The sequence below is a fragment of the Phlebotomus argentipes genome, unplaced genomic scaffold (genome assembly GCF_947086385.1).
Source record: "Phlebotomus argentipes unplaced genomic scaffold, Phlebotomus argentipes genome assembly scaffold_4, whole genome shotgun sequence".
Lineage (NCBI taxonomy): Eukaryota > Metazoa > Arthropoda > Insecta > Diptera > Psychodidae > Phlebotomus > Phlebotomus argentipes.
In genome coordinates, this window is record NW_026776174.1 from 11,797,403 (window position 1) to 11,823,504 (window position 26,102).

General features: G+C 43.8%; 3 protein-coding genes across 7 annotated transcripts in view; 2 read left to right on the forward strand and 1 right to left on the reverse strand.

Moving 5' to 3' along the window:
• Positions 1-442: 442 nt before the first annotated feature.
• LOC132257652 (uncharacterized) lies at positions 443-12,769 on the reverse strand. Of its 3 annotated transcripts, none has more exons than XM_059754641.1 (6): positions 12,381-12,769; positions 6,205-6,346; positions 3,321-5,284; positions 2,586-3,255; positions 2,330-2,505; positions 443-2,258 (listed from the first exon to the last, which is right to left on the reverse strand). In XM_059754641.1, the coding sequence occupies exons 3-6, from the start codon at positions 5,217-5,219 to the stop codon at positions 2,163-2,165; spliced, it is 2,841 nt and encodes a 946-aa protein (XP_059610624.1). In that variant the 5' UTR covers positions 5,220-5,284; positions 6,205-6,346; positions 12,381-12,769; the 3' UTR covers positions 443-2,162. The 3 variants fall into 3 exon arrangements, with proteins under 3 accessions (XP_059610624.1, XP_059610625.1, XP_059610626.1); XM_059754642.1 differs by lacking the exon at positions 12,381-12,769 and adding an exon at positions 8,980-9,195; XM_059754643.1 differs by lacking the exon at positions 12,381-12,769 and adding an exon at positions 8,673-8,838.
• A 420-nt stretch (positions 12,770-13,189) lies between these two features.
• Positions 13,190-16,237, forward strand: LOC132257359 (katanin p60 ATPase-containing subunit A-like 1). 3 transcript variants are annotated; one of them, XM_059754222.1, is made up of 5 exons: positions 13,190-13,304; positions 13,823-14,025; positions 14,090-14,322; positions 14,694-15,680; positions 15,834-16,237. In XM_059754222.1, exons 2-5 carry the CDS (start codon positions 13,846-13,848, stop codon positions 16,030-16,032), a joined length of 1,599 nt encoding a protein of 532 aa, XP_059610205.1. In that variant the 5' UTR covers positions 13,190-13,304; positions 13,823-13,845; the 3' UTR covers positions 16,033-16,237. The 3 variants fall into 3 exon arrangements, with proteins under 3 accessions (XP_059610205.1, XP_059610206.1, XP_059610207.1); XM_059754223.1 differs by having other exon boundaries at positions 13,216-13,304; positions 13,807-14,025; XM_059754224.1 differs by having other exon boundaries at positions 13,285-13,308.
• Positions 16,238-17,968: 1,731 nt separating this feature from the next.
• LOC132258493 (trithorax group protein osa) overlaps positions 17,969-26,102 on the forward strand; it is a 59,545-nt gene continuing 51,411 nt past the window's right edge. The window contains exon 1 of the mRNA XM_059755823.1: positions 17,969-18,478. Coding sequence (XP_059611806.1) covers positions 17,969-18,478 — 510 coding nt within the window. The remainder of the gene's footprint in view (positions 18,479-26,102) is intronic.

Here is a 26,102-nt window from a genome sequence, read left to right on the forward strand (position 1 = left end):
TTATTCACCAGAACTGCAATTAAACGTATAATGAGAAGTTCTGAAATATGTATGTCTCGCTGAGCAGTATCTTCTTGCAAAAAAAGCGTCCTGAAAGAAGAATTGATTTCTATAAATGTCTCAAACCTACCTTCAATGAAGAAAATCGTCAAGTCATCACACTTTCCCGCACTCAACTGCAAAGGCTGTGATTCTCTGTAGGCAAACAACGATCAGGTGGAGTACAAGAGAAGCGTAGTGCAAGGTTTCCCAGTCAAGTACAGCCGTAAACCCCCTTTTCCGTCGTCGCCCAGCAAATTCCACCCCAAATAAACTCAGACGATGTATTTTCGTTGGCACAACGCAAGAATACACCTTTGACCCATTTTCCATTCCAAATACGCGCTTCTCGTGGGGTCAAAAATCAAGAGTACACACACAAAAAACAAGCACTTCCGTTAAATATCATTTCTCATTTTCAAGTTTATTTACCAGAGATTTCGCTACTTAAACAGTATTTAATATTTTTTTGTGAGATGTACTTCTCATACTTGCTGTGTATTTATTTCTCCTTCAAATTTTCACTCAAATGTGTATCGATTAGAGCTAAGAATGGTATCATATTTCAATAATATATCTCTTATATCATTTTTAAAGTGGAGTTCAATTCTAGCTCAACTATGAAATTGTAGCTTCTTCTTCTCAAGTACTTGATCGAAAGGAGGGTAAATAAAGTTGAGAAAAATATCATATCATTCTCTTCACATTTCCCAGTGATTAATTCACTTCATATTCTTATGAAACATCAAATATATTTGTATATAAAATATTGAGAAAAGGTAATTTTGTCGATTTTCATACTTTTTTTTCTATCTGGTTTTCATTTTAATTTCTTCAATTACTCACGACCATCAATATATATGACGCACATTAATTAGAATTCATATTAATCGATTATATGAAACACATAATCACCCTTCATCTCGCACTCACAACAACTAAAAGGATCGTCGGTACATTGGAAAATGAAATCTCACACGCAATTCTATCCTAAAATTTCTACTTTAGCACAAAATAAACATTCAGCAAAATCTTGATTCTTTGTCAGACTTCTTCTCGAGTTGCTCATTACCAAAAATCATATGTTTCCGCACTGCAAGACACATCCAATATCATATCTTTTATATTTGTATTAAATATACGATTTATTTTAATGTAAAATTCTTTATGCTCATCGAGTAATTTATTGCAAGAAGTTGTGCATAATTTTTATCTCTCTCTTTCCCTCTTCCTTCTCATGAATTCAGTTTTATTTTGCTGAAGTAATCTTTTGCAAATACATATTTCTCAAAAGGGATGATTTTTGGGTCACCTATAAAAATATTTTTCTCCATCGCAATTTTTTCATTATCCAATTGAGAATTTCACCATATGAAAATCATATTATTCGCCCTTTTTGGATCCCATTCCCCATAATTTCACGTCCCCTCATGCTTTCATCTTCTTTTAATGATCACAGTTCATAAATTACAGAATTATCATACTTCACCGCACAATAGCGAATTGTAAAGTAAAATAAAAACAAGGAAAAACCTTCGGGATTTAATCTATAATTAGGGGCTTTTTTTACTCCTTTCTGTTTGCATCTTTACTTCACTAGATTCATAGAATAATTCGAACGCTGTTGTGATTGATCACTAATTGGTATAATTCTCATACTTTCATTCTATCTTTTTCTCGATTTGTGTCAATGTGTTTTCTTTTTCTTTAGTTATTAAGCAAGAGGAAGATCACTAATTTCATCATATTTTCGTCTTTTATCGCGTCATCAATCCAAATATCAACAGTGAAGATTTCATAGAAAGGTTTCTCTCAATTGTGTGCGAAAATCACACTCTAGAACAACTTTTAAATGGAGTTTGTCAATTCAATTCGCTAAATCAAGAAACTTTTCATTCGAATAAATCGCCCCTCGCGATATTGAGAGGTCTTTTTCTTCAAGTACTTCCTAAACTAATATGCAGACAGATTATTTCTTCCGCATATTTACATCTTCAATACTTGTGTGTTAATATTAATCCTCCTAGTCGTGTGTACATTACACGATGCAAAAAACTTTTAACTGTATATCAACAAGGTAATTGGCTTAGTCCATCGATGCCGCTCACAATCCACCAACTAGCCTAGACGTGGTCAATTTTCCCATTACCTCTGCCCAAGTCTTTACGAAAACAGTCACTAAGAATAGTTGTTCCATTCGATTTATCCGAAGGACAATCCTGGCAATTGATTGAGTGCACTTGTATTATTCACATTCATCAACACAACAGCAAAGGCTCTATTCACTCACCGTAGAATTAGATGGTGCTTCATTCTTGCTCTCCGAATTCTGTCGCTTCAGTGCCCTGTAACTTCTGTACTTCCCCAGAGCCGGAAGAATCACTAGCATTCCACCCGAGACGGCTATGAACAATCCGGCCAGGTAGAAAGACCACTCATAAGTTCCGGTAATATCAAAAATCCAGCCTGAAAGAAACAAAGCGGTGAGAAAAACCGAGGCCTTTCATATGATTAGTTTATGTTAAAAGGTGTTCAAAGACACTCACCCGCCAGAGGAGGTCCAACGAGATTAGCAATTCCCTGCACAAGCAGCAGCAGTCCATAGGCGTTTGTGAATCTCTCCAAAGTGATCAATTCCACCAGAATAATACTGGTAAGTGAATAATTAGCCGCAATAAAGAGTCCAAAGGCCCCAGAGATGGCCGAAAGTGCCTGATACGATCGGAGTAGTGGCACAAGTCCAACAACCGCCCCACAAAGTGCCATGCACAGTGCATAGACCAGTGTGGGATTCACCCACTTTCTGTCCCCAATCCACCCGAGGCATATCTCACCAAACATGTTGACAATGCCAATGATAGATATGAGTACAGACGCGTCCGTCTCCGAGAAACCAATCCCAATGGCGTTGTCCGCCAAATACACATAGGGCACATCGTACCAAGTGTACAGCAGGAAGTTCGAGATGGCGAACAGCAGGAAGCGAATGTCCGTGAAGTGAGAGAAATCGAGAATATCGACGAAAAGATTCTTGAACTCACTTATCCCGTGATACCACTGACTCTTCTCCTTCGCAATGGTCGTCATGGAGTTCCTGTAGATGTCCGGACAGGACGAGGCGCGCAATCGATAGCGATTTATATTCAGCATGGCGCCACGATAAGTGAGTGAGTGCCGATGCATTCGCAAGTCCTTCAAGTACGCCATTGTCGGCTTCTGCAATCGCAAATAACAGACACAATTCAATAAATGGACTTTCAGCATAGAATACGAATACTTACCTCACGACTCTGATGGGTGTCCCGCTTGAGGATGTCCAGGAACTCCTGCTCGTTGCCCTGCAGGCGCTGTTTTCGAGACTGATTCCTCGCCATGGTCGCCGATGGACTCCGATCGGGATTTGACGGGCTGAGTGCCCCTTCCGGAGACATTGCCGTTGATAGAGGCTCATTGAAGCTACGCGAGTGCATCATGCCTTGATAGTTGTGCAGCAAAAGGGCATTTTTGTGCGTCGACAGAAGCTCAAGCACCTCCGGAGGCACTTTCTCGCCCGTTCGCACGAACGTCGGCAGCGCTATCAGTGAGCTGAACTGCCGACAATCGTCCGACTCAATCACTTTCAGATGATCACTGTAGAACTCCTCCTCTGGATCGTGATTCCCTGATCCCGATCCGTGCTGGTGATTGCTCGCCGTTCCGCCCGTGTTCGTGCTGTTGCTCATCGAATCCGCAGAAATTCCCATCTTGCTCTTCCTCAACTTCTCCTTAGCACGCGTCTTCTTCGCCCTGTGCGTCGTCCACTCGAGATCCCTCATCAGCATCCCACACACTGTCATATTGAGAAACACCCCAGCGAGAATAAGTGTCGTTCCTCGCCATCCGTACTCCTCCAGGAGAACTTGCGTGAGCGGCGCGAAGATGAATGTGCCAATGCCGCTGCCGCACACCGACAATCCCGTGGCAAAGGATCTCCTCTTGTCGAAATAGTAAGCAACTATCACTACCGCGGCCACGTAGCACAAGCTCAATCCGAAGCCCGCGAGGATTCCAAATGTGAAAAAGAGCATCTCCATTGACGTGGAGAATGCGGATATCATGAATCCCACGGCGGCCAGGATAGAGCCGGCTACAGTGACGCGTCGGCAGCCATAGCGATCGGTGAGAAAGGAGGCAATTGGTCCAGAGAGGAGAGGCATTGCCATGAACAGGGATCCAATCCACGCCGTCTTAGCCTTTCCCTCGCGGAAGTAGTTGAGGAACTCCACGAAAATCACCCCAAAGCTGAACGTGATGCCATCCGCAATGAGATTCACCATGAAAGCCGCAGCCACGACAACCCATCCCCAGCCGCCGTCCGGCGCTCGCGCCTCTGCATACTGCCCAAGAGAGCTGTTCTCCTCATCCGACGAGCTCGTGCTGCTGGAGCCCGACGTGCGCGAAGTGATGCTGCCAATTGGACTGCCACACGCCTCGCTCCTTTCCTCCTCGCCACTCTGCGCCACTCTGGGATTGGATCCCGCCTTTCCCTTCTCTTGCAAGAACTGCACATGCAGCACCGGACGCTCCGTGTCTCCGCCACCACACTGCAAACTCAGCCTGGGCTTCTCATGGTACCTCCTGTGGAATGACTCCGCCTTGAAACTCTGCGTCGACGGCGACTTAACAATACTCTTCGGCAGCTTGCGCGGATACTTCTCCGAGTGATGATCGAAAATGAGCAGCGGCTTGATCTCCTCGCACTTCTCGTCGCTCACATCGATGGTGGTCTCCTGACTGCCGCCCCCCTGGGAAACACCCCCACTGAACACACTCTCAACATCCTCCAGCTTTACTGTGCCACAATCACTGATTCCCGTCGCGATTTCACTCTCCTCACTGGATGGAGGATCTCTAGTTTCTGGATCATCGATGCCACCACTTCCCGCACTATTACTTGAAGCCAAAATGGTTACACTCTCACACTGGGATCCGCAATTAAGCACTCCTCCGGCTCCAGCCACTCCTGGTGCTCCGTTGCAGCCCCTATGCTTGTCCTCGCCGGCTTTCCAGCGCCCGTTGCTGACAACCGGCGGCTGCTGCAGGAGCTTCCCTCCGCCATTTGCCTTGCCAACACCAGAACTATTGCAGTAACCAGCTGATTGATTGTTACTATTGTCTTGATGGGGTCTATTGACATCCATTCCGATAAATCACGGCGAAATTGACGCCTAAATGGATCTAAATGTGAGGCGAGCATGCGGAAAACCTGCAAAACACACACAGAAACATACGACATTAGAATACATTAGCATTAATTAGAATTGTGGAAAAAGTACTTCTTTTAAGTAAACAAATACGCTCTAAACTGAAAATATTTCAAACATTTGACCGTTAGATGTTGAAAATAGTTCTATTTGGTGCCCTTCTTGTTATGCTTAGACAGAAGTTTGCTTGAAAATGTGTGGAAAAAAAAATTCATATTCATTTTCAGGAAAAACCACAAAGTCTTAAGAACCTTCACTTTTCATTTAATATTGCTGTCCATAATTTGTGATATTGAAAATTCATCTTCAAAGAAGTATTTAAAACGCAGATGTGATAAATGCTGATGAAGCTAAACAAAGAGATCATCTCAAAATTTGATAACTTTTCTCTCTCCCTCTCTTAAACATGCGTCTTCAAGCTCTTCAGCACTGATTACCCTATAAAACTACAATAAAGATATCACTGAAGACTGAATATCCGTCAATTGAACAGGAAATCATTAAAAAATACTTTAAACATCAGATAAGAAGGAGGAAAAAAAATGCTAAAGGAAATATCGTATTATTCAGCAGCAAGTACAAAAAAAACTCCTGACCTGTTAGTATAAATATCAATAAATATTTATACAGATATTGTGTCATAAGAAAAAATGCCAACCAATTTTTTTACGTTATATCGAAATGAAAACACTTGGACAATGTACGCAGCAGCTATTATTCATTTCCTCTAATTGCTCCAATGGCGTTTTAATGGAGAAACACACGGAAGACGGCGAATATATTATTTTCCTCGTGAGTTTACTCACCCCAAATTGAGTGTTTATATAAAAATTATTTATTGAATATTTTATTCAGCAGCACTTTTACTTTTTCTCTTCAATGTTTTCAACCCCAATTCCACGCAAATTGACTGTCTTCTCACCTTTGAACTTGAATCCTTCGGTTTTCTCCTCACAGGTACACGGAGAATTGGCGAAATCCGATCACCAGGTATGAGAACACGTGACACGATGAGGGCTGCCATGCGGTACGGCACCTAAAATCCCAAACTCTTTACACGTTAACTGAAAAGATGGAAGAGAGTGCACTTGATTAAATGTCGCGCAGCGTCATTGCACAGGGTTGAATGACAAGAAAAAAACAGACAAATGAATCATTATTGAATTTGCAAAAGTGTAATAAAACATGAGAGTATAGAATTTCCTCTCCAGGGACGCGCCGAATTAGTCAACAAAAGAGTCGGATATCACAGTGAGATTTATATATTCCTTTGGGCCGCCTTTATTCACCAAACAACCACTGCTCGTGTATATGTATACTTTTGCATGAGGATCTTCGTCATTTCACACCGCTTTTATACACTCTATCAAGTGAAACATTGCCGTGATGAAAGAACTTGACACCTCTTTTCACAAACACATTTCCCATCCAGTGTGACTCTTTCAATTAACCCGAAAGACAGCCACTTCAGGAGAGCAATTAGCCGCGAACCCACTCGACACTTGTCCAGATAATTATTTGCTCTCATTTCTCAGTGATACGAGCGATATTAATAGGATTTACTTCTTCGCATGTGATATGCGACAGTAGAATTAAATTATTTGCACTTTTTACACAACTCCTATAAAGCCCATGATAACAATTCTCTTCGCTTCGCGCTCTTGTGTATACACATAGTCATTCTGCACGTAAAATAAAGGAGCAAAAACGTTATAGTGTCTCTGGGCGCACATTCAGCAATTTGCCAAATTTATTTCACAAGTGTCCCCACGAAAGACATTTTTTGGCATCCTCCTCTCCGTCTCTACACACGTTTTCTCTATTTTCCCGCTTGTGTGTGACTGTAGAATGGGAAAACATACCCATTCGGGTTGTTTTATAGTGAAAGTGTGGAATACATTCAATAATCACTTTCCTCTTTCTTCTATCGACTTTTTTCAATCTCTCAACTACAGATCTGTGCAGGAAACATTGTCTTATCTCAGCTCTGAAAGAGAAACAGCGGCACAGAAGAACATAAATATCGGCAATACGACATCTATTTCGACAAATCATATGACAATCTGCAGATTTTCTACAGAATTAAGAAGATTTGTCATATTTTAGTCGACTTAATGCCTTGGATTTTGGTAACACTGAAAAAGGAATGAACACGCAAATATAATAATATATTGTGCAAGAAACTAGTAACATTTTAGTTATTTCCTTCCTATTAATTTCCTACAATTCCCATGGACAGTCCGACTACAAGTCTGTGGATTAAGATAGACTTTTCCAATCGACTTTTAACCTTATTAATATTCAATAAGAAATTTATTTTTAATCTAATTTGAAGCATCTATCATATTTCCCATCAATCTCGAGCTGTTGCGACTCCTTTAACTTATAAGTGTCACTGTGCAACGTCATTTGTCGCACAAATCTGTCCACGTCCTTCATCATATTGAGATCGTAACCCATAAACTACATTTCTCATCCAACTATCAGTTTTCCAATGCCCTCATACTTGCGAATCTCACAAATATAATATCTCTATTTTCTCCTTTTCCAACATTTCACGATGTCAAGTGTGCTTGGAAGCCGAGTAATCCACAAAATGTTTATCGTGTGGCAACAACAAGAAGGAAAAAAAGCAAGGCGAGGAAGAGAATGAGAGCAATAGAAATGTGAAAAGTTCATCATTCTCGTGGGTTTATTCACAATTTTTCACATAATCTGAGATTTAAAATATCTATACACATGTCGTTGTTCCCTTTTTTCCAAGCTCCGCATGTATTCCACATCATTGAATTCTCATCCTTCTTATCGTCGTCATGTTGACAAGGCGGGCAAAATAATCATGTGAGTCTTTGGTGATTTTGTGTGTCAAAGAGAAGCTAATTTTGGAATTTACAATATATTCCATCTTCGCAACTGATAAAACTACCCAACACCAAAACTTGAGGAAATTTCCCATAAAATCGCGCGCGCAATCAAATCAACTCACGCCACATTCTGCAAAATCTTCTTCTCTCTCTCTCTTCGCTTTTTGGTAGTTTAATTTCAACATATTCACCATGTTAACAATTCATATACGAATTTTCCCTCTCCGCATAGCATGCAAGTGAACACGACATTAAACACGAAGTTTTGAAGGTAAACACTGCCAATGTAATTTGGTTGTGTCCTTTTTGGCATTTGGGGGAAATCCATAACCAAGAGTCTCTTCTCTTTTATTATAACTCCGCGACGGAAGGTAAATAAAAATAAAAACAAACACACACACAGCGAAACGAAGAAACGCTAAATATTTGAATTTAGCATTTTATGTGAATTGTGTCTCTCAATAATAATAATATACACACAATTTTGTAAAGAAGAGCAACAACAGAAGAAGAGAAAAAAACATACCAAAGTCACTCTAAAAATAATTCAGAGCAACCCACACTAAAGCATGTTTGCATACAAATCCTCCTCGTCAAGTGAGTCTGCGTCACATTACACTTAATTGTTAACCATTAACATTTAGTTGGTGAACAAAGAAAAAAACTTTTATTTCACTCCGACTTTTGTCCGAGTGCAGAAAAGTGCAATCGATGCATTTATTGCAATAGTCGCGGGTAATAAAAAGAGCAGGAAAATCAATCCATTTTGGTCTTGTTTCCACACAAAAACCACACAATTTTCAAAATATAATTTATTTATACTATCAATTCACCTGAAGCATAATGGCACAGACATTATTTCTCGCATTTCACGCACTCAACATTGTTCGTCAGACTTCTTTGTCTCTCCGATTCCTTCCTAATCACACACAACTTCCTCACACTGACAACAAACACTCGGCAAGATAAGCAATGACAGTTGGTCAAGTGGACAGAAGCAACCGCCAGGCAACGCTCTCGATCACTGACTGATCATCGATCACATTCAATCTGAATCTCGCGTCCGAATCCCTCACAGAGCGTTCCCTCAACACACATTCAGCCAAGAAACCCACACACAAAAACACCCCAGAATCGAGAGACACATTCACGAATTATCAGTAGGAAGGCAGATAAAGGAAATTGCTCGATAATCCACCATGTGGAAGTTGTACAAATTCTCTCCATGTGGACAATTTCTAAATCTCTCTCGCTTCATTAACACCAAAAAAAAGCCCACCGACTTAATCACGGAATAAACAATTTCCTAGTGTGAATGGCAGAGATAACGAAGGTCACTGCTGATCTCTTTAACTCACAAACGCGCGATCATCTTGAGCGTGTATATAAATTACGTAATCCTATCATCAATTTAATGTTTTGCTTCGATCCCAATGCTCATGAATGACATATCCATCGGTCAGTTCACTCCATCTTCCCAACACATTTCAATTAAGGCTATTTAAGTTTGACGGCTAATTTTCACAGATGATCACGACAAATGCTTTTACAAAAAAAAATTAAGCAGAACCATTAAATCGTCTACGCGCTTTGACAAAAAAACCATTGAACAAACACCTTTTTCTGAATTCTGAGGAATTCTTCTGTGATAAATTCAGGAGTTCTTATATATCAAGTGTCCTATGAAAATCCATAAGAATCTCAGAGGACTGTCTGTGAATTGTAGAATGGAAATAACATGAAATAACAAATATAATCTTTCCTTTATTATAGGATATAATTTACTGAGCTGAACGATATTTTTTCAAGCTGTAAAACGCATTATCATTCAAGAATCATTAGACATCCAATGGACAAATCAAACGATATTCGAATGACCTTCATCAGAACATCCTTTGATGCTGTAAATAAATGTTTGATTTCTCATTTTAGTAGGTTGTTGATATTTATTTCAAGATAACTCTAACAAGATTATCATGCAGAGATTAAATTCAGTAATACCAGAAAAATCCATTTGTAACCAAGTATACAAATTGTGCGAAAATCCAGTCATTTCTACCCAAGATACTAAAGTAGATTTCCCGACACAAAATACCCTGCTTAACATGATAAAATGCCTCACTCGTTATTTCCCTTATCAGTCAAAGAACTGCGCTTTGTTCCCAAATTAGCTTCATCGGGGACGCGAATAAAATGCTATCAGATGATGTGACTCTCGCGGAAAGTCTCTTGCCATTCCACCTAAACTGATCGATTGAGCGTCAACATTTCAGTGACTCTCCCACAAAGTCTCCTTCATCCCACACACACCAACACCGTCGAATGTGATCAGCTGTTGCCAGAAGCCGCAGATGAACGTGACGAACGCCTTCTGACACCTTTCCCACACAATCCTTGTCGCGAATTTGCGGGCGAGGAGCGATTAGAGGTTGAAATTGAATTTTCCAGGAGGACGAATTTTGGCACACGGCCAGCGAGAGAACCTTGACCGTATCCCTGGCTTCTATGGCACACTCTCTCACGCCCCGCGCCCGCAGAAATCAATACTCTCCACTCGTGTCCTCGCTTTTCCACCCTATTTGCCGTCCTCCGGGCAATCCTCCCGCCGCCACTCGACTCGATCGCACGAAAAACGACCAGAGATTGCTAATGAAGACACAGGATTTACTGCACAATCTCGGATTCTATGGCTTTTCAAAGTTTACAAGGTTTATGGTGTCCAATTTTGTCTGATTTTCCTCCCCAAGTCTCGTCATTTCGTCAAGCCTCTTCGCCACATTCTCCAGAATTGCCACATGATGAAAGAGCAGCTTTGCCAAGCCGTCTGGAATATCAGTAGCGTCATTTGCAAGCTGAACCTCTTGATTTATCTCACGCAAGAACTCCTTGTTGACGTTAAGGCGCTCAACCACACTCAGCAATGATTTGTACATGAGAGTTCGAGAATCATCTTTTGCCAAATTCGTCATCGGTGGAAGTTTTCTTTCGAGAATCTTTATATTTCTCTCCAAATGACCCAAAGAAATATTAACAGTATCCAGAAGATTTGCCAATTCTTCCATCCACGAAGACATATCTTGCAAATATTTCCCCATTGCCATCAAAAGTTGATTATTCTTCAAGAATTGTAGATAATTTTTTGTCACATCTTCACTCAAAGCTTTGAAAACGTCGGTAATTTCTTCAAGGGCGTTGTAAAGGATATTCATGATCTTCTCCAAGTCTCTGAAGGATTGCAGGAAGTTTGATATAGTTAAAGTTGGACGAATCCATGGAAATTTGGGCTTTGAAGAGGATTTTTCTTCTCTACAGAAATTATCCATTTTCTCGAAACAACGATTTCAAAAGCGCTACAATGATTACTGCAATTTATTTTTAATTTGACTCATGAATTCTATAAATTTATATACAGTAAATTTGCTTTACAGAGTCACAAAGAATTTTAATAATGCAGAAAATGGTTATTTTTGAGTTCGATTAAATAGTTTTGCTGTTGATATTGATAGAAATGGGGTCAAAAAACGAAAGAAATTTCTTGGTATTCAGCAAAAGCAACCAGAAAACGCAAAAAATTACTTTGAGACGGCTCCAGAAAGAAGTGATTTATTGCACTAAGCTGAGCAATTTGCTTAATGAAAAAGAAGCAATTTCAGCAAACCTTCGCCACACAATCTCAATAGCTGTGACTTTGCATTCGTGGCGGAGATGAAATAAAATGAAACTAGACACAATAGTGTGTATAATAGAGAGAATTGGTGGGTATTCTTGGGAGTCTTCGTGGCGCCACTTCCTCACCATTCTTTGCCACACTCTTTCCTCAATTTCTCCGCCTCTCCTCTGCCCATTCTTTTGCAATACGCGCTCGCAAATTCACAAGATCAGACGCGAGACTCGCTGAGGCGCCAGCGATAGTGTCTGATGTCTTTCTGTGGAATCCGCGCGTGAGCTTCGACTCTCTGGGCTGTTCGGCAGAGGTGAGTGACTCCCTGGGCCTCGCGGGAGAGGGAGCTTCTGGCGGCAGCTCGTCTGGACACTGCCTGACCTCTAGCCACTCTCCGGAGCCCCGTAGCGGGGCTCCAGTCTCGGGCACATGGGCCATATCCGCCCACTTCCCGCCCTCCCAGCGTCCGGACGCCCCTTCAGCGAGACTCTGGGGCCCCGAGACGAAAATAGCAGCGCTTTTCACGGTCGCCGAGGGTGGAAAAGAAAATCAATACGACAATGTTGGACTTACCAGACTTATTTGTTTAGGTGCTAAAAAACTGCGCCAGTCATCGTAAAGCTCGCGCGAAATGTCGAGATGAAGCAACTAATTAGTTTTCACTCCTAATTGAGCAGATGATTCCAAACGCTAATGCACTATTGTTCGCCTTCGGCCCTCTCTCTTTTGCGTGTGCCTGTTTTTTTTTGTGGGAAAACGACGAACGGGAACAAAGAGAAGACAGCGAGTGTTCCGCGGAAAACAGAGGTGATCGCAATGTAAATTCCACGAACGGCTGTGTGTGTGAATTGATGGATGTTCTACGATACGATTTGTGTGATTTTGCGGTACTTTTTCGACTTTTCCTTCTTGCACCACAGAAACGAACAAACGAATGAGAAAACTAATGGAGAGCGATGGTGACAATTGAAAAATTTTTTGCTCACTTTTCGGGTTGCTCTGCAACTGTCAGGCGCTACACTGCAAAAAAAGGCAAAGGGCCACAGAGTGCGCCGAGGGGCGTTTGCTCTCGCGGTTTATTATTCGATTTTTAGCATAAAGGCGTTTGAGGGATGATTCTTAATCGAATTTCGGAAGATCTGAAAATACGAAATTTTTATTATCCCTTGAATTTTTTTTTAATTCGTAAGCTTTTTTATCCCACAGCAAACTTATCTTGATACACGAGAAAATAATCTGGAAAATACTTGTGAAATTGATTTTCTTACAAAGATTCCGTTTACTTTCCGGTGTACTTCTTGTAGTGTAATTTGAGCAATTCCCGGGTTCATTTCTCGGCTAGCGCAGCGCCGCCAGCAGTTTGCTCAGGAATTACGCGATATATTGCTCAGATAATCGGCCTTTCGCAGTGTCAATCGCGAGCGATGTCAGTGCGAGGCAAAATTGCAGCTGGCCGTGCGTGTTTGTGGAATTATTGATAAAAGTAATTGGCAACTGGTAGGTAAATTGCAAAAAAGTCATCTCCACTGCGTTCTGCACGGCGTGCGGACAAGAGTTTGCGGGTGGGCGTGAGGGAAATTGCGTGAATGGCAGAAAAGCGCGATGGTCCGAGAGGCTGCGAGTCCGGGAGTGTGTGTTTGCCCAAAAATGGGGATTTATTTGACAGTCAATGTCGGGCGACTTCAATGTCGCTGAGTATGAGGAAAACAGCCTCGCGGATGGTATTAATTCCTCATCCGGTGCGACTCGATTTTCCACATCACTACCTCGAGGAATGGCGAGCTTGTCGCTTCGCGTGTCTCCCCGGAACATGGCTGAGTGCGGGGACTTCGGCCAGACTTCATTGTTGCACTGGCAAAATTACAAGTTACGATTGTTGGACGTGCGATCGCGTTTCGGTGGGAGGCGGAATTTCGGTGGGCGTCTCATTATTCACGACAGATGAGGAGCACAAAAAAGCACGCGAAAAGAGAGATGACAGACATTCCTCCGATCTCAGGTGGTGTTTCTTGCAGATCTGCGCTCTCCCGGCACAGGAATGACCGTGATGGCAGCAGTTTCAGCGTCGGAGATCAGCGATAACGCGAAACTGGCCCGTGAGATGGCACTGATTGGCAACTACGACTCCGCAGGGATTTACTACGAGGGCGTCCTGCAGATGGTGCAGCAGCTCGTGCTGGGCCTGGCCGATCCCGTGCGCAAGGGCAAGTGGACTCTGGTGAGGCATTGACCTTCTCCCCGACGCGCGCGCGCGCTGATAAGCACTCTCCCTTTGTTTGCAGATCCAGCAGCAGCTGTCGAAGGAGTACAGCGAGGTGAAGTCCATCCAGAGGACGCTGACAGAGATAAGCATCGATCTGCAGAACACGCCACTGAAGACAAAGCTGCGTGTGCCAACGACTGAGGTGGCGGCCAAGGATCCGGCGTCGTGGTTTCGCCCGGATCCGGACATCTGGATGCCTCCGTCTCACCGTGATCCGGACGTCTGGCCGCCACCATCGCCTCTGGACTCCAGGTATATTTACATTGAGGAGAAAGAGCGTTTCAGATGCGACTGAAGACTTAGCATCTCAGTCAAATTTTTTCAAAAATCTTTGACTTGGCTAGTATTAATCAAAAATAGCCTCTTATTCCTTCATATTGGGGAACAAATTAATCAAATGGACTGAATCACATCACGAGGGTTCGGAAAAGGGGCCCAAATGTATTTCCGCCTCGTCTCTTTCGCTCTGTCTCTCCTGAGATATTCTAATGAGATTGCACTCCGCGATCGCGCGAGACTCAGTCAACCTTGAAGTGGCAATCGTGGCTGTTAAATCAACATTTGCCACCAGAGTTGTATTGCGGAGAATTTGTCTAATCAAGTATTGCGTGAAATTTCTACAGATCCGGCGGTCAGTCGCGACAGCAGCAGAAGGGAAGGAAGCCGGAAACGTCGCGCAAGACAATGTCGCGGCCGGGAACGACCGCCAAGAAGGGCCAGGAGGCGAAGGGCGGTGCTGGAAAGGGTGTGAACGGGAAGTTGGCGGGCAAGGAGAGTCGCCGGGCGACTGGAAACCCAGCGGACAAGGGCGACAAAGGGGAGAAGAGCGACAAGAGCCCAGATGAGGAGGCGAAAGAGGAGGAGCCACCAGAGGAGGAGCGCAAATTCGAGCCGGCCAGTCACGCCGATGTGGATCTCGTGGACATGCTGGAGCGGGACATTCTGCAGAAGAACCCCAACATCCGGTGGGATGACATCGCCGATCTGGTGGAGGCGAAGCGGCTGCTCGAGGAGGCCGTGGTGCTGCCCATGTGGATGCCGGACTACTTCAAGGGCATCCGGCGGCCTTGGAAGGGCGTCCTGATGGTGGGACCGCCCGGCACCGGGAAGACCATGCTGGCCAAGGCCGTGGCCACGGAGTGCGGCACGACGTTCTTCAACGTGTCCTCCTCCACACTCACGTCCAAGTATCGCGGCGAGTCCGAGAAGCTGGTGCGTCTGCTGTTTGAGATGGCGCGCTTCTATGCGCCCAGCACGATCTTCATCGACGAGATTGACTCGCTGTGCTCGCGCAGGGGCTCAGAGTCGGAGCACGAGGCGTCGCGACGGGTGAAGTCGGAGCTGCTGGTGCAGATGGACGGCATCAGTAGCGACGAGGCGACAAAGGTTGTGATGGTTTTGGCGGCCACGAACTTTCCCTGGGACATTGACGAGGCGCTGCGGCGGCGTCTGGAGAAGCGCATCTATATTCCGCTGCCCAATGACGATGGCCGCGAGGCGCTGCTGAAGATCAATTTGCGCGAAGTGCAGCTGGATCCGTCTGTGGATCTGAAGAGCATCGCCAGGAAGTTGCAGGGCTACTCGGGAGCTGATATCACCAATGTTTGCAGGTGAGATTTCATCATGAGTCACTCGGTCTTCTGCAATTTGATTATTCTTGAAGAAATCTATTAGATTCAAGTTCTTATCAGAGGCAAATAAGACAAATTCAGCCTCACAAGAGAATCTGTGTCCCATAATTGGCCGTCTTTCTCTTTCTGCAGAGATGCCAGCATGATGTCCATGCGCCGGAAGATTGCCGGGCTGAAGCCGGAGCAGATCAAGTTGCTGGCCAAGGAGGAGGTGGATTTGCCAGTGTCCACGAAGGACTTCATAGAGGCCATCAGCAAATGCAACAAGAGCGTGTCGAAGCATGACTTGGAGAAGTATGAGCAGTGGATGCGGGAATTTGGCTCTTCCTGATGAACTCTCTCTCTCTCTCACCCTGATTGACCCTTAACCCCCGGATTTAACCGTTTCTCCGTGCAATCGAATTTTACATCTATTTATCCATTGAGAGACATGACGACAAACGGCCATTTTCTTCCACAGTTGGCTCCATTATTTGCCAATTTGTGATTTGTGTACTTAATGATACTGAATTTAATAAAAAAAAATCCTAATAAAATGGGAGAGTTTCACTGTGTGCGCTGCTCCGGAAGTGGGCAAAGAAGTTGAAGATCCCGCCTGGAGGCGAGTGTGGTACTGGAAGGCCGGGTTCTGGTACCTCAAAAATGGCGGCGAGTGGTGAGAAAAGAGCGCGGCGCGAAAGGGCGCGAGTGGCGAACGAGTGGCCGCCGAAGCTGCGTTTTCCCCACCTTTTACAATATTTCACCACTGGCTCTTTCTAAATCGGCGTCACTCACCGCGGCTCCGTGAAAAAGTTGAAAATTCCAGTGTTTTAATTGATGTGAATTGCGGGAAAAGGTATTTAGGAGACGCGTGAGGTTGATTGACGCTGCTTTCGGGGCGTCCGCGATGCGAGAGTGCGTGAGAAGTGGCGAGAAATGCGCGTCCGACGCGCCACTGTAGACTGGTGAAGTTCTGTGAAGCTATATTTCGTCTCCGGAGACGATGTCGGGTGCAAAAATGGGTGAAATTGCCAACGCGGGTGCTGTCGTGTGAGAATTGGGTGAGGGTGCAAGTGGATTTTGAGCGCAGGAGGGCGAAAAAGTGGCCAGAAATTGTGTGTGTCTGTTCTTTGTTCCGCGCGAGATTTCTCGGGAAGTCCAGCGCGCGCCCCCTTTGGCTTCCGCCCCACACCAGGAGCACAGCGCCCCACGCCGCGTGGGCTTGAGGAGTCGCCGATCGTGGCTGCAGGGCCCCCGTGGGGCCATACGCCGTACAAGAGGCGCCCCGGACACTCTGGGTGTTGGTTTCGCTCGGGCTGCGAGAGAGAGTCTCTACACAGCCGCGCAAATCTCACCACCAACACAGGGCAGCCCAACACACAGCCAGCCGGCATTTTGCCACTTTTCCACGACGCGAGCGACGTCGATCATCAACAAAATAGTCATTATTCCGTGTGCTTTTTCGTGCTTCTCCGCCGCGAAGGAGAGGCAGAGGAGCGACCGTGGATTTGAGAGAAGACAAACTTGCGGATCCGGACGCGCGCGCCTCTCGAACACACTCAGAGATATTGTGCTTTTTTCTCGCTCGAGAGACAACCGGTAAAAGTGCCAAGTGTACGCGTTGGATGCTCTTGTGCTAATTGTGCTGTTAAGGACGTTTTAAAGGACTGTGGACTCTAGTGATCCAAGAAGTGTTTGTGTGACGCCGAAACTGCCGAAGAAAGACTGTGAGATCATCTTCTGCGAGACGATTCCTATTTCCTGTTCTCTTGGTACATGCTCGCTTTTTCTTGCCTTCCACCTCACCTGAGCGCCGATTTCTGCTGTCTTTTCTCTCAGTTCGACTGAGAAAAACAAAAATCCACTTCCGTTCGCCTTTTCTTTGTCGCGCGCTTTCACGGGCAGTTAAAGAACCGCACGGTATTTTTGAGTAGATCGAAGAGACGACCGGAGAAGTGGTGAACGGTAGTGGAAGAGGCGCTCAGGGGATGTCCCCAGCAAGTGTGGCGCAGTAAATTGAGAGCCCCTTTCCCCCGAAATGCTTGCAGAATGGCAGCGAGAGGGCAAACATGGCCGGAAATGGTGGACCGCCGCAGCAGACGCAACCGCATCACCACCAAGTGCAACAGCATAATCTCCAGCAGCCACATCGTCCACCGGGCGGCATGAATGATCCACAACAGAGTCAGCAGCAGAAGGTGAAGTCGCCGCCGGGCAACGGACCGCCAATGGATCCGTCCGCGATGCCGCCACACCATCATCCGTACAACGAGCCGCCCGGTCACGGCATGCCGCCCGGGCAGGCGCCCCCGCCGGGCCCGCCGCCGCCGCCACCGCCCGACGGCCTCATGGGCGGCAAGGAGGAGGCCGCCGGTCTGTATCCCGGCCATCCGGGGCAGTATCAGCAGCAGCAGCGCTACCACGATCCCAATGTCATTCCGCAGGCCGATCCGTACGGCCACTATCGCGTCGTGAGCGGCGGCAAGCCCACGATGGTGCCGCCGAGTCGGCCGCCGCAGCGCTACATGCCCTCTCCGGCGCCCGGGACGCCGCCGGGCGCGCAAGTGGCGCCTGGGCAGCCGCCACAGGGTCCCACGCCCACGCTGAATAGCCTGCTGCAGTCCCATCCGCCGCCACAGCACCGCGGAGGCTATCCCAACAGCTATGACCACCAGCCGCCTCCGCCGCCGCCACAATCGCCTTACGGGCCGCACCAGGCGCAGGGATGGGCTCCGCCGCCGCGGCCCTACAGCCCGCAGATGGGCGGGCCGGCGCAACCCTACAGGCCACCGCCGCCGGTAAGTGTCCGCAAGTGCTGAAAGTGTGCGTGGGAGTGTGGGAAGTGGGTGAAAGACCATCGGGAAATTGTGAGAGGTCAGGAAACTATTAACGTCATGCCAAAGTGGTGTTGAGAGAAATAATTATCGTTCTCTCGCCCGTGTTTTCTCCACATCTGAGATTCCCTTCTTAATTTACTCTCACACCATCGCGCGCCAAAAGGGGTGAAAACACAACTTTCCAAATTTTGTGAATTACACTCTCATTCTCAGGGGGTGGAGGGAAGGGGCGCAATATAGAGCTGGTGCAGAGATGTGGAAAGGACGAAAGAGGGTGGCAAAAGGTTAATTTTAATTGTGTTGCGTAGGTGGGTTTTTTGGTCATTGCGAGCGCCTCTTTTGCCAATGCACTTCTCACTCGGCAAGTGCGTGTGTGTGTTTGCGTGAAAATGACGATGAGAGCGGGATTCGCGCTTCGTGCAGAAAAAGTTGGGCAATTTAGATTAGATTGCCAGCTGTTCCCGCGCATTTTGTGTGCGGTGTTGTTCCTCAGGAAAAAAATACACGTGTGGATTTTTTTCTCTCGCTCTCTTCGCTGACTCCACTTTATTTATGTGCGTACAATGTTCATTTCCATATAAATTTCTGTGAATCACACAACATCATCGTGCATATATGAAGGTTTAGGAGAGAGAGAATGATGGTTGAGAAGGTGAAATGGCATCATTTATGGATTTTGTGAGATGCAAAGATAGAGAGAGAGAGAGATTTCTCGAAATTGCCTTTTTTCCCTCGGAGCTTTTTTCTTCTTTTTGCTTTACCTCCCAACTAATCACAATCGAATACGAGAGATTTTTTCGAGTTGATTTGTGCTGCTGAAGCGCCCCAAAGAATGAGAGGTGTATTATTTATCATCATCTGTCAGACGTCAGTCGCGTATGTATTCTCCCTCTCGTTATGTAATGTTGTGTGTTATACTAGGAGTATCGTGTAAGTACAAAATATTGATTAGTTTTCGATAAAAATTGTAAATAAAACGTGATGTTGTCAGTTCAGTTCATTGCACTTAAAGGCCATCGATGCCGCGCTCAATTGTGGGTTTTATTTCATTTCACCGAGAGTTTATAGATTGCTTGTCTCTTATTCCCGTGCTTTTTTCACTTTATTGCACTCTCTGTTTGATATGCGTATATCAACTCTGTGTCCGCTCAATGGACTGAAGTGTGCAGATGGAATTGAATGGAGGATGCATTATTTTACTATGGAGGAAATCAATAATAGATGTATTCTGGCGCAGAAATTCCTCTCACTCATGCATTCTTATTTAGAAAATGTGTTTATGGTGAATTTATGTCGAGGGACGTCCATTCAAATGACTGCAAAATAACTTTTAAGGCGAAAAGTAGATTTCAAAAATAATCCTTTCAAAACTTTAACTCTATTTCTGGATTTTGGAATTGAATAAATTACTGAACTCACAGTAAAAGTCATCTAAAGTCAATTACATCTGTAACATTCCTTTTATTCAATAAACAGTACATCAAAATCTTGGATATTTTAGAAGTCGCTTCGGGGTTTTTGAGTATTGGAAATGGCTTTTTAATGAATTTACCTCAATAAGATCATATTTCCTATGTTTAGATTTTCTTTTCATGGTGAATAGATTGAAAATTTCTTATACAGCTTGCAGATCTTGTCTGTTTATCTCATTATTTTGCGGAAAACTTATAGTTTTATACGCTTTGGTTTAGAGCAAATGAAAATAAACTTCGGTTGTTCGCCTATTATTGGCTTCTTGACTGATTCTTCACTTCTGCCGAGAGATTTTCTTCGTGCAATTTATGAATGGAAGATCTGTTGAAAAACTTGCTGATATTTCTCGTGGCATTTCATTTAGTATAGAGATACTTGCTGTTGTGTTTACTTTTCCACCAAAACACTACGAGTGTTGTACACAGTGTAGCATTTTTAAAAGACGTGACAAGACTCTAAAGCACCTCACCTGAAGATGTTCTCGGGGCAAAATGCGCTGGAGCAAAAAGTTTTCGGGCAATTTCTGACCTCTCACCTCACAATGCAGATCTTCTTTCAATGATTAGTACCAGAAGTTTGAAATCACACCCGTGTCGGGGGCTTTTTTTGCACGCTTCAACGTGCGTTACGTGAAATGTTTTTTCGGTGATAAGCAAATTTTGACGGTAAAGTCACGTTTTTGCGGCTGTTTCGTGTTGAGCTTAATTTGGGCGACATCAATTTTATCAATCTGCGAACTTTAATGCATATTGGATTGCCACAAATGCCGTGCTGTAGTTGCGTCGTGTCCTGTTGGGCGATGTATTTTGGATTGGATGTTTGGGGCGTTGGAGAACAGTGCATAATGAGGTTTACCCATCTCATTGGGGCGCTTCTTGAGATGTTGGGATGCGTGGGCGGCAGAAGCTGGGTGGTGGCGGAAATTGTGTGTGATTTGTTCTCAGAGAGAGAGTGAGAGAGAGTGAAGTCAATCAATAAAGCAAATGTGTTTGTGCATGAGAATGTATTTGCATAATATGCTGATGGCGAAGATTCCCCGGGGGGATGGTTTTATCAACCCTCCTGGGGTTTTATGTTCCCTCATCATATATAGCTGTATATGTACACACGGTATGGCGGAGTTAATGCTCTCTTCAATACTATAAAATCCTCCAGTGGATCCTGTGAATTGTTGAGTAGGTCAGTGAATGCCAAATGCCTTTTAAATCATTGTTGTGTGAGACTCAATTTGTTTTTCACGTGTACGGTTTTTCTGTTCTCTTTCTCTCATCCATTCAACTATATGAGAAAGCATCCTGTTTTTCCTGCTCCATCTAATTCTCGTGTATGTGAGTATGTGTGTGTGTGTTTGTGTGTGTTTCTCTACCTGTCTAATTTATTGGGATGCACAGGGTCTTCTTTTCTTCTGCTCTCTGTTGTCTTGCGTTTAGCGTCTTTATTTACGAACCCTCAGCACTGACCGGGAATTTGTGTATGACCACATAGTGACCCTTCGCTTATATCCTTCACACAATGTGCCTCACGTGATTTGTCCACCTAATAAGCCACAGCTTTTGATATGCGATAAGACAGTTTATGAGAGACAGGTTGTGTTGAGATAATTCTCCTCTCAGTGGGCATAATCAATTGAGGAGACAGAGAGAGAGAGAGAGGGTCAGATGGAAAAGGGAATGATGATGTGTTATTGAATATATACCAATTATGTACATTATATGTTCGGTATGTGGAACACTGTAAATTCCAGGCCTCATTCCATCTCTCTGTGCATAATCTTACACTTGTACTATTCACTGTAGTCCAACGAAGAGTGAGGGCTTCGTGTTGCCGCAAGTACACTTCCACCCCCGCCAACTGTCTATTCCTTAGTCGTCGGTCTCACCCTCGAATGCTCTCAATTGCACTGTACATAATCTGATGTGTATATAATGATTGCATATTACATGCGATCTGCGTGCCAGCGAGAAGGGCGAGGAGGGTGGCGAGTGGGCGGCGAAGAGGAAGAGCTTGTGGATTCTACAACTGGGAATATGTGTAGTTTGTAAGTGTTTGTACTCAAACATAATGGTCAAACATTGTTATGCACATTGTCTGGCTTTAAATGGGCTAATTAGGGTGGATGCTTTGGGGCGAAACGCCATGAGTGGCGAACTGAAGAGGAAGGTAGCAGCATCGCATGTAGCAATAAATGATGTTGGAGTGCGAGAGAGGGTGTATTCTCACACCCTGTCGCTCTCTATGTACACCAAATTGTGGATACACGCTTGCCTTATGTGCTTGACAACTTATCCGATATACGATTACATAGGAGTGCAATTGATTTTCTCTATTTATAGTAAAATCAAACGATATTGTGCGTAGTTTAGGGAACTCGACACACATTATTATCTATATTTTGTCATGGATTTGAGAAGAGTGATGTTTTGTGTCCTTCTTGAGACAGAAAATGCCATGAAGGAACTGACATAAATTCTCAACAATGTCTGTGTGGGTGTTTTGGTTGGTGAAGGGGTGAAAAATGATGGACAAATTGAGTGTTGTCAGTCGAAAGAATACAAAAATTATCCATATGGTTGAAGAATTCCCAAAAATTTGTAGAAAATCACTCTGAAATGTTTTTCTAGGCATCATTAGAAGTTTATTTCATATGAAAATTGACATTTTCCCTTATTCTATAGCCTGAGAAAACTAAGTAAAGCCATGTGCTTATCATACACTTTTCTTTATGGTGTAGAAAAGCATCCACAATGTAATCCGAAATATTTTATGACGGTGGAGAAAGAGCGAGAGAAGAAATTCAAAATAAAAAAGTGAAAGTATCTTCATCATTTTCTTTTGTAACACAAAACAACTTCTGTCTATGTATAAGTTTGTGAAACTTTGAAAAGGAACGCGCGTGCAAATGCCATATATATGTATGCTATGTTGAAGTTAATTTAACAATGTGTAATTTTCGAAATTGTAACACAATTGGTATTTGCTGGATGACTCATGGGTGATGGAATAAGAAAAGTGTGGCGTCTATAGCGCCAGTTTATTTACCTCAGCATACATTTATTCTAGCAATTTTCCTCCAACTAATCTACGAATGCTTCTTCTTTTGTGCAAATAAACACATTGGAGCACTTTGTTGGCGGGGGATTTTATGTGAGAGACAGTGAGAAAGTCATACAATTGGGTGTATTAAATTGAACGATATAGAATAGTTGGGGATTTGCAAGTAGTTTGGAGAACATCAGCCATGAAGATTGCACAATCTGCATACAAATGCACAGTGGTGTGAGTGAGTGTGTATGTGTGTTTGTGTGGGGATGGGAATTGGCAATAAAATGCGACAGAACGGGGCATCTTTTGGGGGGTGAGAAGTGCCCTTTTTCGCCCATGCCACAGAGCTTACGACATATATAAATGGAGACATTTAGCATTATTTGTATAATATAGTTAGAAATTTATGTGTGTATCTGGTGGTGAGGCGCATATGTAATGCTGAAACTTGTACATACACTTTATGTACCACACTGTGCGTTGGCAAGTTGGGATGGCGCGGTGTGAGGGGGGAGGGATATAAAGTAGCAACGGCATATGTACATACAGATATCCATACGGGTCATGGATGTACCTGACCTACTCAATGTGCGGTTGTGTCGAAAGAGATTTAAGGATTGATGTTATACACTCTTTTTTCTGCCCCAACTCACCACCTTCCGTCGGTGGGTGGGGGTTTGACAACATGGGCACACTGGGTGAAATGGTTTTGCAGTTATTGTGTGTGAGGGATAAAGTACTTTTGTACACCATGTCATGCCCATTCCTATAATTTTGAATATGTTCACTGCACAGAGAGCAAATGATGTGAAATGTATTGAAGTCAGTGCAATTTCCCACCCTTTTTCCCCACTTTTTACGTCACTGCTCACATCATCCACTTCATTGATGTGACGGAATTGGTGAAAAGCCAAAGAGATTGCGAGTTGCAGGCGCAGTTTGGCAAAGAGAAACAGAGTATATGTTACATAGGACAAAAAATAAAAGAGTTCTCTATATGAATGATGACAATAAATGCAGAGTGTAGAGAATTTCGCGATTTATTTTTATTACTGTCTCTCGCGCTGAATGCCTCACAATTTGCAGGTTGACGTAGAAATATACTACAAAACATGGCAATTGTCTGACATTTTGGATTAAGTGTCACACATGTTCATCCACGAAAATGCTAAGCTCCGACAGTGTGGCTTTGATGAACGGGGATGATGGTTGGGGGTTGTGAGTGTATGGAAAAAGTGTGCATAAATTACCTCGAAATGACCTGTAATTTGATGGATGCCATATTCAGCAGAGTTGATTGCTTGGAAATGGGTTTAGGGTAACACACACACACACAAAGCAGATCTAGAGTGTGGGAGGGCGATAAAAATTCGTGGAATTCCAAACTTTCAGCGCGCTTTCAAGAATGTGGAGAGAAAAGCTGCTCTAAAAATAGGTTTTCACGGCTAACAGATATGGCAGTTATTTTTATACACGATAACAAATGTCAATAATCATCTTTTGTGAATATCAATAGCTAATTCAATGGAATCATTTATAGATTTCAGGCAGAAAAACTTGATGGTTAGACAAATCCTCTGACGTCGTATGATTTTCTCTTTGAAAAGTACACGACTGTCCTTTGAAATTCCTTTAATTGCCTCCAATTTGGAAAGTTTACGGTCAAAAACTTTTCCAGCAGACTCAAGTGTCGCTGGCTGAGATGTCATAATTCAGCGGCATGAGCGTGAAAAGGTTTATATAAGTGAAAGAGAGTGAGAGAAAGGGTAGAAAGTGGGCGACGTGCAGACAATCGGAATGAATTTTTGCTTGCATTCGGTGGCAATACGGTGAAATATTGAGGCTGTCAAGAAAATCCGGGTGAAATAGAAAAAGTTTCAAAATTATTTTCCATTTATTGACTCTCTTTCTCTCTCCACCTTTTAGAATTTTATTTACTGTGAGCTTACACTCACCGTAGTTGGATTTAACTTCCATTTCTTTGCTCTTTGCCACGCTTCTTCCATTTAATGGAACATTACACACGATCGATGTGGGGAGGAATCAAGAGGGAGCTTTTACTATGGCCATGTTATGCATTTTGGAGTAAGAAAAGAGTGAGAGAGAGGCGGTGGAAGTGAGACAGAGAAGTGATTTCGAGTCAATGGCGGAGGAAAAACAAAATTTCTTACATCTAGCAATTTGGCATGATGGAAGCTCGAATTGGGGTTGGGAATATCGGGCGGGATTGAGGGTGTCTGTGTCTATATATAGGAAATTATGTGCATATTTTTCCCATCACACCCTTTGCAGTATCTCAAGTGGCTCCGGGCGGAGTGTTGCAAAAAGGGTAACACGCAGGGAAGGTACTTTGTTCCCATTTTCTCAATATGTTTACCTTTGCCACTCGACGAGATGTGAATGGCTTGAAGTGCAAGAAAGCCACTCAATTGAGCTCTGGCAGTTCTGGCGCATTGACGGCTGGATAGAAGGGAATAAAATAACATAATACGGAAAGCCCACGCTGATGATCAATGTCGCAGTGTTCGTGTCATGATGTAATTAGCAATGTAAATGCAGCATAGTATTTATGATTAATGCTCGGGTTGGAAGTACGGAGAAAAGTGCAATGTTTTATTTGCCATTCAGCGTATTTGCTCACACTTTTGTCATGATTCTCAGCGTGTGATTAAGTAAACATAAAACTGTAAAATGTACATAATACATTCATAGAAAAGTGAGTGATGGTGGGAAGGCGAGAGAGGAGCAAACACCTGCAAACCTTGACAGTGAACCATATTAGAGACACTTTATACCTCCTCTGTATATACACAACAGTTAAATAATCACTGGCAAATGTGGCGTATTACATTTCTTCAATTGAATGTCGTTCACTTTGGCGCTATGTGGAGAGAGACATATTATATGTGTGTATGGAAAAAAGGCGTGAAAATATAAAAGGAGAGGAGAGAGAGAAAAAAAAACAATGAACTGGTTGAAGGTTGAAATCATTAGGCAGTTCACGAACGTTTATTTTTTCGATGACGTCATGTCGCAATTCACTTTTTTCCTCAATGAAAGTTTCCTCTCT

What these genes read in the sequence shown, in the direction of transcription:
- LOC132257652 (XM_059754641.1), bottom strand. Translation starts at nt 5,219, where the DNA reads ATGGATGTCAATAGACCCCATCAAGACAATAGTAACAATCAATCAGCT. An exon ending in ACACCCATCAGAGTCGTGAG is followed by an intron (nt 3,256 to 3,320) that starts GTAAGTATTCGT and finishes TTGCGATTGCAG; the next exon opens with AAGCCGACAATGGCGTACTT. An exon ending in CGTTGGACCTCCTCTGGCGG is followed by an intron (nt 2,506 to 2,585) that starts GTGAGTGTCTTT and finishes TGTTTCTTTCAG; the next exon opens with GCTGGATTTTTGATATTACC.
- LOC132257359 (XM_059754222.1), top strand. Translation starts at nt 13,846, where the DNA reads ATGACCGTGATGGCAGCAGTTTCAGCGTCGGAGATCAGCGATAACGCG. An exon ending in GCAAGGGCAAGTGGACTCTG is followed by an intron (nt 14,026 to 14,089) that starts GTGAGGCATTGA and finishes CTTTGTTTGCAG; the next exon opens with ATCCAGCAGCAGCTGTCGAA. An exon ending in GATATCACCAATGTTTGCAG is followed by an intron (nt 15,681 to 15,833) that starts GTGAGATTTCAT and finishes CTCTTTCTGCAG; the next exon opens with AGATGCCAGCATGATGTCCA.